The 14459-nt window shown below is 49.3% G+C and overlaps 1 protein-coding gene across 1 annotated transcript in view; it reads left to right on the plus strand.

Moving 5' to 3' along the window:
- The window catches only part of WFDC1 (WAP four-disulfide core domain 1), a 29588-nt gene extending 18968 nt beyond the window's left edge, over positions 1–10620 (plus strand). The window contains exons 6-8 of the mRNA XM_010850865.1: positions 5980–6049; positions 8497–8569; positions 10204–10620. Of these exons, the coding sequence (XP_010849167.1) occupies positions 5980–6049; positions 8497–8555 (129 nt within the window). The 3' untranslated portion in view covers positions 8556–8569; positions 10204–10620. The remainder of the gene's footprint in view (positions 1–5979; positions 6050–8496; positions 8570–10203) is intronic.
- Positions 10621–14459: the final 3839 nt, after the last annotated feature.

Below are 14459 nucleotides of genomic sequence, written 5' to 3' on the forward strand. Positions count from 1 at the left end.
CAGGCCACCCCTCCCTCCTCATCTGCACAGGGTGAGGGCAAAGCCCAGCTCGCCACCGCCTGCCTGGCTCACCTTGGGGTCAGTTGTTTCGGATCTCTGAGCCTCAATTTCCTTATCTGTAAAATGACATCACTTCATGTTGGGTTATGGGGTGATGGAAATCACATGTGTGAAGCCAGAGCCGAGACAAGAGGTAAGAGGCGCTCAGTAAACACTGGATAATTTACTTCTATTAATATCTATCTATCCATTATAAACTGCACAGTATTTGAGTTGTCCGAGAACCCTTAACTTCCCCCTGCTAGGACCCGACTTAATTAATATTTGTCTTTGGAGACAAGTCAATAAATAGTTTGGTGAAGGGCCTGAGTAGCGTGGCTTTAGTTTGCATGCTTTTCTCTGGGGTGAGGGGCATGGAAGACAGAGCAGAGGGGCGCTGCTGGGGGTACCTAAAGCCACTCCTGCCTCATGCAAGGTGTAAGGTTGAGAAGTTAGGCATGGAATTTGCCAGGACTATGTGCAAGGGAAGAATCGGGCAACCTTGTCAAAATTGAGCTCATCACCCCCACTTCAGCATCCCTCAGTCCTAATAGCTGAGGACAGCACCTCAGTCAAGATCAGGATAGTCACAGTGACCCTGTTGGCCCAGAGAATCCACCACATGCATTTTCTGCCGAAGCATTTTCCCTCTGATTTGAGAATTTTCTTTCTCTGAGGTGTTTCTGGAAAGATGTAGACGTTAAATCTCTTCTACATTTAGCAGTATCATCATTGTAAATAATAAAATTATGAGGCCATGGGACTGTTTCAAGGTATCTTTGTTCCCAGAATTCTGAGCTCCATTCGAAAAAAAAAAAAAAAAGTTGCATGTAAAAGGTTCATAACCAACCGGAAATCTGAGATTTCTCCTTCATCCCACTTGCTGTTAGGCATATGAGTGGGTTCTCCAGCCAGAGTGGCCACTTAGCCCCTCTCTGCTGCGTGTGGCATGTAGCCCAGCCTCTTGAGGTCTCACTTTCCTTATCTATAAGCTGGGCTAATAATAGTTAAGCTAGGACTTAGCTGGTGGTCCAGTGGTTAGGACTCCATGCTTCTGATGCAGGGGGTGCAGGTTTGAGATCCCTGGTCTGGGAACTAAAATCCCACGTGTTGCGAGGCACAGCCCCCCCGCCCCCCAAAAAATAGTTAAGCTACTTCACAGACTCTTTGAAGAGCCAGTGAGTTAATCCATGTAAACCACGTCTGTAGTTTCTCAAGCATAGATCTGAATCCGTTCTGTTCACCCCACTGCCGTCTGTAGACACCACATTGCACCACAGTTAGCCTGGGCCCCCCACCATCCTCAGTTGCTCAGCCCCAAGGACAGGCCAGCCTGTAGGAGCCTGCTGGAAGGAGCAGCCTTTTCCAGAAGAGAGCTGGTAGGGGCAAGGGCTGGGGGCCAGGGGGGCGGGCAAGTCAGGAGTCCTCTGAGCTGAAATGTCATTTTTATAACCGGAAAGACCTGGAATTACCAGGCCTTTCTTATTGCCTGATCGCGCTCATTCAGTTACGTGATCTCCAAGACCAGGGTCAGTCAAACAAGTTCAGACCGGTTCTTGAGGAATCAGACCAATTCAAAGAAGACCACTTGGAGGTTGGAGATAAGCAAAGGGACGTTCAGGTGACTGCACAGATGGTGCCTGAGGTTGACAGAGGCCCCCGTGGGTGCTCCCCTGATCTCAGTGCAGGCCTGCAAGGGGAGAAGTATGACCACAAGCAGTGTCGAGTGTGGTTAAGACTGTAGGCCACACGGCATGTATTAAATGAACCCTAAAAACGTATTCCAGTACAGTCACATGCACTCAGTCATGTCCGACTCTCTGCGACCCCATGGACTATAGCCCGCCAGGCTCCTCTGTCCATGGGATTTTCCAGGCAAGAATACTGGAGTGGGTTGCCATTTCCTTCTCCAGGGGATCTTGCTGACCCAGGGATGGATCGAACCCGTGTCTCCTCCATTGGCAGGCGGATTCTTTACCACTGTACCACATGGGAAGCCCCTCAAGTATACAGTAGATGCAGATAAATACCACTTACATGAGGTACTTAGAATCATTGAATTCATAGAGTCAGAAAGTACACTGGTGGATGCCAGGGGCCAGGGGTGGGGGTGGTATGGGAGCAGGGATGAGGAGTTAGTATCTAATGGGGACAGAGTTCAAGGAGGAGAAAAATTCGGGAGACGAGGATGATGGTGAGGGCTGCACAACAGTGTGAATGTACTTAGTGCCACTGAGCCATACAGTTGCTGCTGCTGCTGCTAAGTCGCTTCAGTCGTGTCCGACTCTGCGACCCCATAGACGGAAGCCCACCAGGCTCCCCCGCCCCTGGGATTCTCCAGGCAAGAACACTGGAGTGGGTTGCCATTTCCTTCTCCAATGCATGAAAGTGAGAAGTGAAAGTGAAGTTGCTCAGTCTTGTCTGACTCTTAGCGACCCCATGGACTGCAGCCCACCAGACTCCTCCATCCATGGGATTTTCCAGGCAAGAGTACTGGAGTGGGGTGCCATTGCCTTCTCCGGAGCCGTACAGTTAAATATGGTTAAGTTGTATGTTTTATAGTATGTGGCTTTTACTACAATAAAAAAGCATTAAAAAAATAAAATATTTTCTGAAATTAGAAAAAAAAAGCACTGTAAAAAAAAAAAAAAAGACTGCAGGCCACTGAAATGGGGCTCAAACCCTGTGGCTTTCTTCCTAGATGACCTTGGGCAACTAATCTAACTTTTCTTAGCTTCAGTTTCTTCATCTGTAAAATGGAGCAATTGGGGGTCCCCATAGTAAGTACTGAACTGAACTGATAGTAAGTGCTTCTTGGGGTGGTGATGAGGCTTGGACTAGAGAATACTTCTAAAGCCCTCAGGTCAGCGCCTGAAAGAGTAGGTCCTCAACAAATATGCGCTGGGGTCACCTGTCTTCAGGAAGAGGGCTGAGCCTATCCACCTGTTCCCCGCTCAGAGGAATGATCAGAGCCTTCTGGATGGAAATGTAAATGAAATTTCCCCTCATCTTGTCCCCGGAGGGCCTTCACTTAGCAATAATTGTTGGTAAAATTGTACAGGACTTGGGAAACATCTTAAATTCCAACAACGTCCCTTGGAGCGACGGTCTCGGGGAGGAGCGGGGCACTCCCATCCCAGGGTAACCTAGGAAGATGCCTTTGGTTTTAAGGTTTTTTTTTTTTCTTTTTTTAAAAAAGACATATATTTGAAGTAATTTCTGACTTACTGAACAGTGGCAAGGACAGTCCCTTGGACCCTCCACCATCATTCATTAGTCATGACTGTTCCTTTCATCGCACTTCTCTGCTCTCCCCCCAGCCCACACCTTCCCTCTGTATAAATCTGCATAGGTATTTGGGGGCAGTACCAGAGAATAAATCACACCTCTCATGCCCACACCCAAGATGCAAGTCTCTGCTGAGAGCTGGCTGCTGCAGGGGGCTGAGGGCCTTTCTGAGCTCAGTCTGGACCCTGACACTGGAGGAGTTCATGTCTTTCTTGAGAGGAAAATGAACATGGACGCAGGCAGCAGATCTGATTTCTCAGAGAGCAGAGTTGGGGTCCTCAGTGCGTATGTTATTTACGTATTGCAATAAAGAAAATTATTTTATTTTATTACTGAAGTCTGGTTAATTTACAATGTTGTTAGTTTCAGGTGTACAGCACAGTGATTCAGATATACACGTGTATATTTTATATATATATATATGTATATGTATATTTTCTTGTTCAGGTTGTTCTTCCTTATAGATTTATTATTGGCTTGTCCAAAATATTCGTTTGGGTTTTTCTGTAACATCTCAAGGAAAAGCCTGGGCTAATGTTTTGGCCAACCCAATACAAAGTATTGAGCAGGGCTCCTTGTACCATGCAGTAGGTCCTTGCTGGTTATCTCTTTTATATAGAGAGGTATGTACATGTTAACCCTAAGCTCCTAATTTATACCCCCTCCCCAGTACATCTTCTGAGTGCCTTCCATGCCTCTCCGAGGCTGATGGGCCTCCACGCTCCCCTCTGACAAGATGACTTCACTGATGCTGCCTGAGGATAACGTGGTCACGCAGTCCTGAGCAGGGGCTCAAATCAGTTGATTTCTTTTGTTAAAGGGACAGTTTTGGTAAACACACCCAGCGTGAAGAGGGCATCTATTTCTGCACAGATCAGTGTCCTTCCCTTGGCATCAGGAACTAGAATCCATTCCCAGGGAGACGGGAGGAGCAGGAATGTTTCAGAGAGCCTCGGGCCTGGAAAAAAATTGTCATTTGCTTGGAAAATTGTTGTAAATAGTAGTCATTGAGATAGCTGATAAGCTGTCTGCCAGGAGCTGTGGATCGGCCTTTGGTTCTGTCGCCCTGAACAGTGAATGTCGGTGCTGGCCCTGAACACCCTGATGATGGTTAGAATGTCCACAGAACAGAACGATTTTTATTGAGATTTGATTGGAGTATTAGTTCCAAGTACACAAATGTGATTGACCTGGTAGCCATCAGACAAGGCTCACGGGTGGAAGGGGAGGGGTGAGCTAACCAATGCCAGTTAAGTGAACCATCTGTATGAGCTGGCCAGATTTCTCCACTCTGCCACGTTGCATTTCCCCAACTCCTACCAGAGAGTGTTTCACTGCCGTGATGCGGGGGGACTCTGAAAGAGGGTGGGGTGGTTGACAATCAGCAATGGGTATTAGGTGGTAGGGATTCTTAGTAATTTGAGACAAATAAAATTACCGAGTTGACCACTTTTTACACACGAAAGTGGCTGTTTTGTGTGGTTCCTGATAATCTTTGTTGCAAGCCTATGTTTCCAATGAAAGCATTTCTCTTAATCCTCATGATAACTTAAGACGTATTGATTTTACCGCATTTCCTGGTGAGAAAACTGAGGCTCCAAGTGGGTTTTAGTGAGCAGTGGAGTGAAGTTTCATAACTGAGTTGTTTTGTTTGCAGTAATGACTTTCAAGTCTCTTTTGAACAGACTCAAAAACTGCTGTTTGCTTTCTTTGTGAATGTATTGTGTAATGACATTTGCTGAACAATATTTTGGAATTTGCTTCCAGTTCATCTCTTAAGAGAGTGGTTCTCAAACTTTATATTACAAAAAATACTGAGGGACATCCCTGGTGGTCCAGTGGTTAAGACTCTGCACTGCCACTTCAGGGAGTATGGGTTTGATCCCTGGTCAAGGAACTAAGAGCCTACATGCCGTGTGGCACGGCCAAATCAACACCAACAACTTAATTTTTAAAAATACTGAGAACCCCACAGAGCCTTGTGTGGGTTTTGGCTATGGATATTTACCATATTCAAAAGTAAAGCTGAGACATTCCAAATATTTGGCTGATTCATGTTGATACAGGGCTTCCCTGGTAGCTTAGCTGGTAAAGAATCCACCTGCTATGCAGGAAACCCTGGTTCAATTCGTGGGTTGGGAAGATTCCCCTGGAGAAGGGAACAACTACCCATTCCAGTATTCTGGCCTGGAGAATTCCATGGACTGTATCGTCTAGGGGGTCACACAGAGTCCAACACGACTGAGTGACTTTAACAGACAAAACACACACAACACATGTTGATATATGGCAAAAACCACCTCAATATTGTAATTACCCTCCAATTAAAATAATTGACTTTTTTAAAAAGTGACAATGATAAACTCACTATGGGGTGAACAGCAATAGTATTTTTCTTAAAATGGCGCTGTTTTCCAGCATACACACAAAGTGGGCAGAGTGGCATGGCTTCACATATTTGCAGTTGGAATACGTGTATTCAGAGGACTGGATCTTCATGTCTGCATCTGCATTTGATGGGCTGCAGTGTCACACGTAACATGGCTTCTGAAAAATTCTACCATACACTTGTGAGAGAATGAGAGTGAAACACACAAGTCATTTCTTAGCACTGTTATGAAAATAGTTTTGACCTCATAAACTCCCTGAAAGGAGCTTAATCCTCTCATTTCTTTTTCAGATGGTCGATTCTTACGACAGAAATTTTACAAAGAATATCCAGGTAGGAGAAGGCCCATTCTTTCCTTGCAGAGGGTACTAAAAATGGTGGTGGGCGTTTCTGGGGTGAAGAAGAGAAAGAAGCCCTGTGGGCTGTCCTGAGAGCTCCAGTCTGAAGCTGCTATGAAGGAAAATGACTGTATTCCACCTGGTGGTTCTCATGCCCTCAGCTGGCCCTTTGGGGATAAGATGCTAGGAGGCTAAGATGCTTCTGTTGTGCAAAATCTCTCCTCCAACCTGAGCAGTCCTCCTCGCAGGTGGGAGCCACTCCAGGCTGTAGGCTGGGACTGGGGCAGCGGCTCAGGGATGGCTTATAGGAGACAAAGTGGGAACTAGGTTTGGGGAATAAAGGAAACACCCTGTTGTCTGATGGTGGGCAAGAGGACTTACAGAAAACACAGCTTCATGCTAAACCTCAGAATGTAGGACTCGATGTACAAAAGCTCCTCCTACTTTCATTCAGGGAATTGAAACATGTGGTTGACACCATCTTTCCAGCCAGTCATCCGTCAAGTTATCCACTGATCCATCCATTCATGCCATCATCCGTCCATCCAGTCTTCCACCCATCCAACCATCCAGTCTTCCATTCAACCATCCAGTCCTCCTTCCATCTTTCCATCCATCCATCCAGTGTTCTATCCATCCAGTCTTCCATCCATCCAGTGTTTTATCCATCCAGTCTTCCATCCATCCATCCAATGTTCTATCCCTCCAGTCTTCCATCCATCCATCCAGTGTTCTATCCATCCAGTCTTCCATCCATCCATCCAGTGTTCTATCCATCCAGTCTTCCATCTATCCATCCATCCAGTCTTCCATTCATCCAACCACCCAGTCTTCCATCCAACTATCCAATCTTCCTTCCATCTTTCCATCCATCCATCCCATCTTCTATCTATCCAGTCTTCCATCCATTCACCCATCCATTCATCCTGTCTTCCACTCATCCATCCATCCATTCTTCTATCCCTCCAGTCTTCCATCCATCCATCCAGTCTTCCATCCATCCACCTAGCCATTCATCCTGTATTCCACTCATCTATCCATCCATCCAGTCTTCCATCCACCCACCCATCCATTTCCATCCTGTCTTCCATTCATTCATTCATCCATCCATCTGGTCTTCCATCCATCCTTCTATCCATCCATCCATCCAGTCCTCCATCCATCCAGTCTTCCATCCATCCACCCATCCATCCAGTCTTTTATCCATCCAGTCTTCCATCCACCACCCATCCATTTCCATCCTGTCTTCCACTCATTCATTCATCCATCCATCTGGTCTTCCATCCATCCTTCTATCCATCCATCCATCCAGTCCTCCATCCATCCAGTCTTCCATCCATCCACCCATCCATCCAGTCTTTTATCCATCCAGTCTTCCATCCACCACCCATCCATTTCCATCCTGTCTTCCACTCATTCATTCATCCATCCATCTGGTCTTCCATCCATCCTTCTATCCATCCATCCATCCAGTCCTCCATCCATCCATCCATCCAGTCTTCCATCCATCCACCCATCCATCCAGTTCTATCTATCCAGTCTTCCATCCATCCATCTAGTCTTCCATCCATCCACCCATCCATTTCCATCCTGTCTTCCACTCATCCATCCTTCTGCCCATCCAGTGTTCTGCCCATCCACCCAATAATTCATTCAATCATCCATCCATGTGTTCTTCCATTCATCTACTATCTATTTTTCTAAGAATTGACAGCACATATTTATGAAGGGAAGGGGACGACAGAGGATGAAATGGTTGGATGGCATCACCAACTCAATGGACATGAGTCTGAGCAAGCTCCGGGAGTTGGTGATGGACAGGGAAGCCTGGCGGGCTGCAGTCCATGGGGTCGCAAAGAGTCGGACACAACCGAGCAAATGAACAAACTCTCTATTCTGTGCTAGAGGTTGAGGCTACATTTGTGAATATGGCAGATCCAGTCCATGGCCTCACGCAGCTAATATCAAGCAGGAGATCACAAAATGAATAAAGTCCAAGTGGTTATTTTGTGACTGCAGTGATCAGGACCACTGAGGTCACATTCAGGACACCATGAAAATAGACTGGAATGTCAGGGAAGGCTTCCTGAAGAGGGGACATTGAAGCCCAGTATGAACAATAAGAAACAGTGGGCAGAGGATCAGCAGATGTGAGAATCGTGAGGTTGAAGCAACTTGACCATCACAGCAGCCAAGCACGTCATGAGCACAGGGTGGGGGCAGGGGGCAGGCAGGGAAATGTCAGGAGTGAGGGCAGACTACATAGGTGGGGGGCCCTAGGGAGGAGGGGGAATGGCTGCAGGTGGGGACCAGGGGACCTCATTTGGGGGAGAGGAGGGGTCAGAGCCAGGCTGAGGCGTTTAGAGTTAGTTTGGCCACTGAGCTGTGAGCACCTGAGCAGGAATCCACACACCTGCCCTGACCGCCTGATTCTTTCCGCAGAGGGCGCCTCCAAGTATGTGGCAGAACACGGACAAGGACAGCAGAGGCACTTTCAATAATGTGACAGCGGTGGGTAAGTGGGAGGTGTGATCAGTCAGTGACAGCAGGTGGCTTTGGGCAACCAGGCGTCTGAGGTAGCTTTCATGACAAAGTTGACCGATAGGAGAGCAAGAAAAGGGTTGACCTGTGGGAAGAATGTGAAAATGCCCCTGTAATTTCCAAGTGAACACGTGAGCGCCTTGGGTGTAACCAGCAGTAGAAGTTTCTAGAGCCTGTGACTCTGAACCCGAGGACCTGTCTAGGCTGTGACTGACTTTGTGCTCCTTGGTGATCAGCAGACACGCCCTCTGCCACCACGGGAACTTGGTCGTCTGTCCCCCTCCCTCTGCCGCGCAGTACTATCTGCGGCCAACGCTCAGGCATGAAGAAGGTGCCCTGTGGCTCCACAGTCCCTCGTGGAAGTCTCCAGTGTGCAGACCTGGTGCTGGGGGGACACCGTGGATAAATCAGGGCTCCTGTTCTCAGGGGCTGACATCCTCATAGGAGACTAAACCCGTCAACCAGCAGGACAGGCAAGGCCTGCAATGGTGTCATGAAGGGCGTTGGACAGACAGGTGATGTGAGGCAGGATAGGAGGGGACTGCTTCAGGCGAAGGTCAGGAAGGTGAGCAGGTGACATCAGAGCCAGCATCTGTCACGGGCACCCAGGCATAAGGAGCCAGAAGGGCAAAAATCCCAGGGCAGGAAAGATCTTACTGAGGCGCCCCATGGAGGCCACCCGGGCGGGGACAGAGTGAAGGTGGGGGCAGCCGGCTCCAGAGGTGACTGGGTAAGAAGGCGCGGCTACACACGGGTGTTCTCCAGAGTGAGAGACGGGCGGATGCAAAGGTCCAGTAAAACCTGTATCTTTCAGCCAGTAAAACAAGAACACCCACCCAGCGCTCTGAAAGCTCAAGTCTGTGCGTGGTAAACAGGGCCCCCTGAAAGCAGGCGATATACCCCTGAATGTCCTTGAAGGGCAAATATCAGGTTTCAGGTTCCAGAATCTTCAGATGTGAGTCCTGCAGGAAAAGCTAGAGCCCATGGGGATTGATGCCAACGTATCTATTACCTGCTGATGACAGGAAGAGTCCTTGGAGTGGCTCTGACCCACCTGAGTCTGTGAACCTCACATGGGGAAGTGCGGGGACCGGTGGGAAAGGGCAGGGCAGTGAGAGACGATGCCTCTTAGGAACCAGCCGGCCAGAACTGGGTTTAAACTCCTGCTCCACCACCAGGTGATCTTAGGCTAATGACTTCCCCTCTCCAAGCCTCAGTTTCCATATCTGTAAAATGGGAGTGATGAGGAGGGATGCATTAGGAACTTAAATGAGATGGGAGGGGAGATCAAGATGGCAGAGTAGGAGGACTGGGAGCCCACTTGCCCCCATGAATGCATCAAAAATACATCTGCACATGGAGCGACTCACTGCAAACACACTGGAAACTGGCAACAAGACTCTAGCACAACCGAGGTTGTAAGAAAGATCCACGTGGAGTCAGATAGGAAGGTGGAACCGAGAGACTTAGCAGTGAGTCAAGAATTGAGTCTTAGCAGAAGCTGGCATCTTTCTGGTGCTTCTGGTGGGGGAGGCAGAAGTGGATGACATATACTTGTGACCCCATGTTCTTGGGTTCATGTTCATTCCTTCTTTCTTTCCCTTTCAGCCTGTCTGCAAGAACATTCCTCCACTTTCTGCTGAGCCTCAGAAATCATTGGGTAAAAAATGATTTGACCCCCGAGGTCATGCCCAGCCCGAGAGAGCATGACCCCAGCAGTGTTTGGAGACAGGGCCCCTGGCTCACAGCCCCGGCGTGGCCCAACCTGGCGGGGTGACTTCATGGGAGCCACTCACTAGCTTCAGGTTCCTGCTTTATCATCCTGGAAATGAGGCCCTCCTAGTAGTCCCCTTGACCTTGCCACCCCCCAGATCTGCATGGGAAGAGGTCACTGCCTTTGGGAGCTGTGTTAAGGTCAGTGTCTTGGTTGGTACAGGTTTCTTCCAGGTTTGACTCTGGGAGACATGTACCCATCCCAGATGTTCTTGAGATAAGTCTGCTCATCATAAAATGGAAATGAACTCACCTGCTCACGCGTGATTCATAGTTTTAAGCACCTGATGACAAATTGGATGTGCTGGAGCCGTGGAATCTGAGGGTGGGAGGTGGTGGGTGTGATGGGGATGAGCTGTCTGCTCAGCTCTGCTTCTGGACCCCTGGACTATTGGGGCCACATGCATACCCTATCGGTGTGGGTCCCTCTGAAGCAGACCCTAGGAGAAGGATGATTTATTGGTTAGGATTTATTGATTAGGAAGTGATTTTAGCAGGAAGGTTCCTGGGGAGAGCTCACATGGTCCTACCAGGTGATGTAAGGTGGTCTTGCGGAGGGGAACTTTGGTGAGACCTGCCCCCCTGCACGGTGGTCCTGGAGGCAGCCTGCTTCCCCTCAGGGCCGGCTCCAGGGGCGGCACCCATCACATGCTCCGAATGGCCTCACACTTGGTTTAACAAAGTTGGGCAAGGGGCCGCATGTTCATTTTGCAAATGATTAAATGGGTTTGAGTCCCACTGTGGAGTTGGCCCCATTAGAGGGCAAGGGAACTGAGCCCTGCTCAGTGGTGGGGTAAGGGCTGCTCCTTGGAGGAGGGGTTGTCAATTCCAGGGGCAGCCTGGAAAGGGACCCCCAGAGAATGCAAGCAGAGCCCTGGGGGGCATCTGTTACAGAATCCAGGTCTCAACCATGACTGCACAGAAGCGGACACATATCCAGAGGCTTTGGGGGAGTGATTCAGTTCACCCAGTAACACCCACCCCCACCTCAGTAAGACAGCTCATGGTGACTGGTGATCAATGGTCAGTCGTTTGGCAGGACTTGACCTTTTGAATTCCAAGAGGGGCTTGTGTGCAGACTCCTGAGTATCCGTATTTTATTTTATTGATTGATTTTTTCAGTTGGAGGATAATTGCTTTACAATGTGGTGGTGGTCTCTGCTGTACATCAACTAAAAACAACTAGGGATAAAACTACCACAGGACCCAGCCATCCCACTGCCACGCACCTCCCCTGAGGAAATCACAGTTCTAAAAGACGCATGCACTCCAAGGGCCACCGCAGCACTGTTACTCTGGTTTTAATATTTACTTATTTATTGGCCACGCTGGGTCTCAGCTGCATCAGGCAGGACCTTCCATCTTTGTTATGGCACATGGGCTCTTTAGTTGTGGCTTGCGAACTCTCACTTGCAGCTTGTGGGATCCAGTTCCCTGACCAGCAGTGGAACCCGGGCCCCTGCCTTGGGAGTGTGGAGTCTTAGCCATTGGACCACCAGGGAAGCCCCCCGTATTTTAAAAACAAGCATCTCTCCTCACCTCTATCCCTCCTCCGCTGACCTTCCCTCACCCAGGCCACACTCTTTCTCCAACTAAAAGCCATATGCTCTTGGAAAACACCTGAAGTCCAGTTTAAAGTGGAGATTGATGACTGATGGGCCTTTTTTTTTTTGGTCATTTCTGAGCATCAGTGTGTTCGTATTGCTCAAGAATTATTTTGATGGTTTCTTTGTTTCTGTGTGTGGAACATGAGGGAAAAGCAGTCAAGCGATTCACGTCAAAGTTGTGTGAAGTGTGCCTTTGTCACACTGGCTAGGGGAGGTTTGGACCTTCCCGTTGATGGAGAAGGAAGACGCCTTCATCCAAGAATGGCAAACCCTGCCAGAGACAGATCTGCTCTGCTTCTTGGAGACTGCAGTTTATGTCCATCCATTGCAAGCATGAGCCAAGTTGTGGGGTTTATAACATGTGGTTTCAGGCATCACAGCGTGGGTCACCCACGAAATCCCCAGCACCTCACCTGTCTGTGCTGGAGGGTCCATCTCGCTGGTCTGGACAGCCTATGGTTACCTGAAGCTCCTTTGGGGAGTGGGTAGGGATGAGCAGCCAGACCATCAGGGCTGAGGTCCAGCAGTCTAAGGGACTGTCCCCTTCTTCTCTGGCTATAAGTTGTGGGCACCAGCAGTTACAACCAGCAGAGACTCTAGTGTCAGAAATCTGAAAGGATCCACCTAAAATCATACAACCCGTGGTGCCAGAGTCAGGATTCCAAACTGGGCTGTGCTGCTCACAGCTCAGGCTCCAGAGACCCCGCAGCTCCATCCATGCATATTCCCTCCAGCCATGGAAGCCCAGATGGGGACACTGCCGCTGTGCCAACCAGCAGAGGGGCCTGAGGACAGGGCTGAGCTCATCTCCCCTAGAGGACTGCCCGCGAGACGGGGTGGGGAGAGTAGAGGCTGGTCAGCCCGTCCTGATCCTGGGCAAGGTACTTCCCCTCTCTTGGAGCCTCAGTTTCTCCCTCTGTGAAATGGGTGGGATGAGATGGCTGCCTTTCAGAGTTGCCGGGGAGGATTATGAGAGAGGGTGTACAGAGAGTGGTCAGCAGCTATAGTGAGCATTCTTTGGTATTGTTACCTTGACCCTAGACTCCCGTGTAGGCACATCGGCCCCCAGTTGAGCCCCTCTGGTGAAGCCCAAATGCTGAGACTTCAGTTTGTCTCGCTTCATCCATCAGTAAGTTTCGCTGGTTCATTGCCCTTAGGTTCTGGGTAATTAACTTCCTATTCACTCATCAGGTACTCATTCACTCATTCATACATTCCTTCTATCAAGAAATATTTACCAAGCGCGAACCACCTTTTCTTGGTAAATCCAAGATGCACCTTCCCCCTACCCCCACCTTTCCGTGTCCCCTGGAGCTGGGAAGTGTCCTGGTCGTGACCGCCAGGCGTCACAGCCTGCACGTGGGCACAGTGAAATGTGCGGGCTGGGTGTCAGCAGCTCAGTGGGAACTCTCAGGAAAAACCGAGGAACTGTCTTCTGGGAATTTCTGCGTCATCAGAACCTCGGGGATTGAGAAGCCACGTTGGCAGGAAAACTCAGATGCTGGCAACGCTGAGTGGAAAAGTGGTTGAAAAGGGTTGGAGCCTAGCGAGATGACCTTCTAGGAAAAATCTTACCCCGTTTATTTCACGTATGTTTTCTTTTATGTATGCGTAAGACTGAGACATGATCAAAATCTATGTCCACATAAATCTGAAAGAAGCTTCTACCAAGTTTGCAACAGAAAGGTGAAAGTGTCATAGCAGCTTAGTTGGTGGTACTTTTTTTTCTTTTAATTACACATACACTTATGCTTGGATTATTATATGTGCTGCCTGTCTTGGTTTCAGTCTGAGATACGGAGGGGAACAGCCCAGAAACTGCCCCTACCTCCTGACTCAAGGTTCTGCCCCTCCATCACACAGCCCCAGGAATGGGCTTGCGAGCCCCCTGCCCTTCTCAGCTTTACCTTGCATTCCTGCCCTGGGTCCTCAGTCTGGAGGGAGATACACAGATGCATGGGTAATTGCAGTCTCTGTGGGACATACCCAGAGCCCAGCTATATTTCTTGGCTTTGAGCCCAGAGCATGGTCCCCTTTGGGAGCTGGCATCACCCTTCTGTGGACCTGATTGATTTGGATAGGTGATGGGGCTGCTCACCTGAGCTAAAGTGTGAACAGAGGTCCCGCCATCCAGGGCATGAGAGAGCTCCGGCCTAGGAGCTGGGTTCCAGAGGTGGCCCTGCTGGTCAAAGCTGTGTGTCCCTGGACACAGAGCTTAGCCTTTCTGAGCCTCAGTTTTTACTGTGATGGAGCAGGATGATGCCTGCCATACCTTCCATGGGATAAAAGAGATAAGAATTGTGAAAACTACTGGGAAACCTGGAAAGGCCTGTCCCCGGTCCTTGGGGCTAAGAGAGGGAGGGAGGAGGCACAGCACTGGAGCAGAGTTGAAGGAACCTCAGGGGCTGGAGGTCCAAGGTGCCGCTGGCAGTGACAGGACCCCGGCTCTGAGCAGCTGGGACAAAGAGGGCCGCCGGGAGGGAT

The sequence above is a fragment of the Bison bison genome, unplaced genomic scaffold (assembly GCF_000754665.1).
Source record: "Bison bison bison isolate TAMUID 2011002044 unplaced genomic scaffold, Bison_UMD1.0 scf7180017864295, whole genome shotgun sequence".
Lineage (NCBI taxonomy): Eukaryota > Metazoa > Chordata > Mammalia > Artiodactyla > Bovidae > Bison > Bison bison.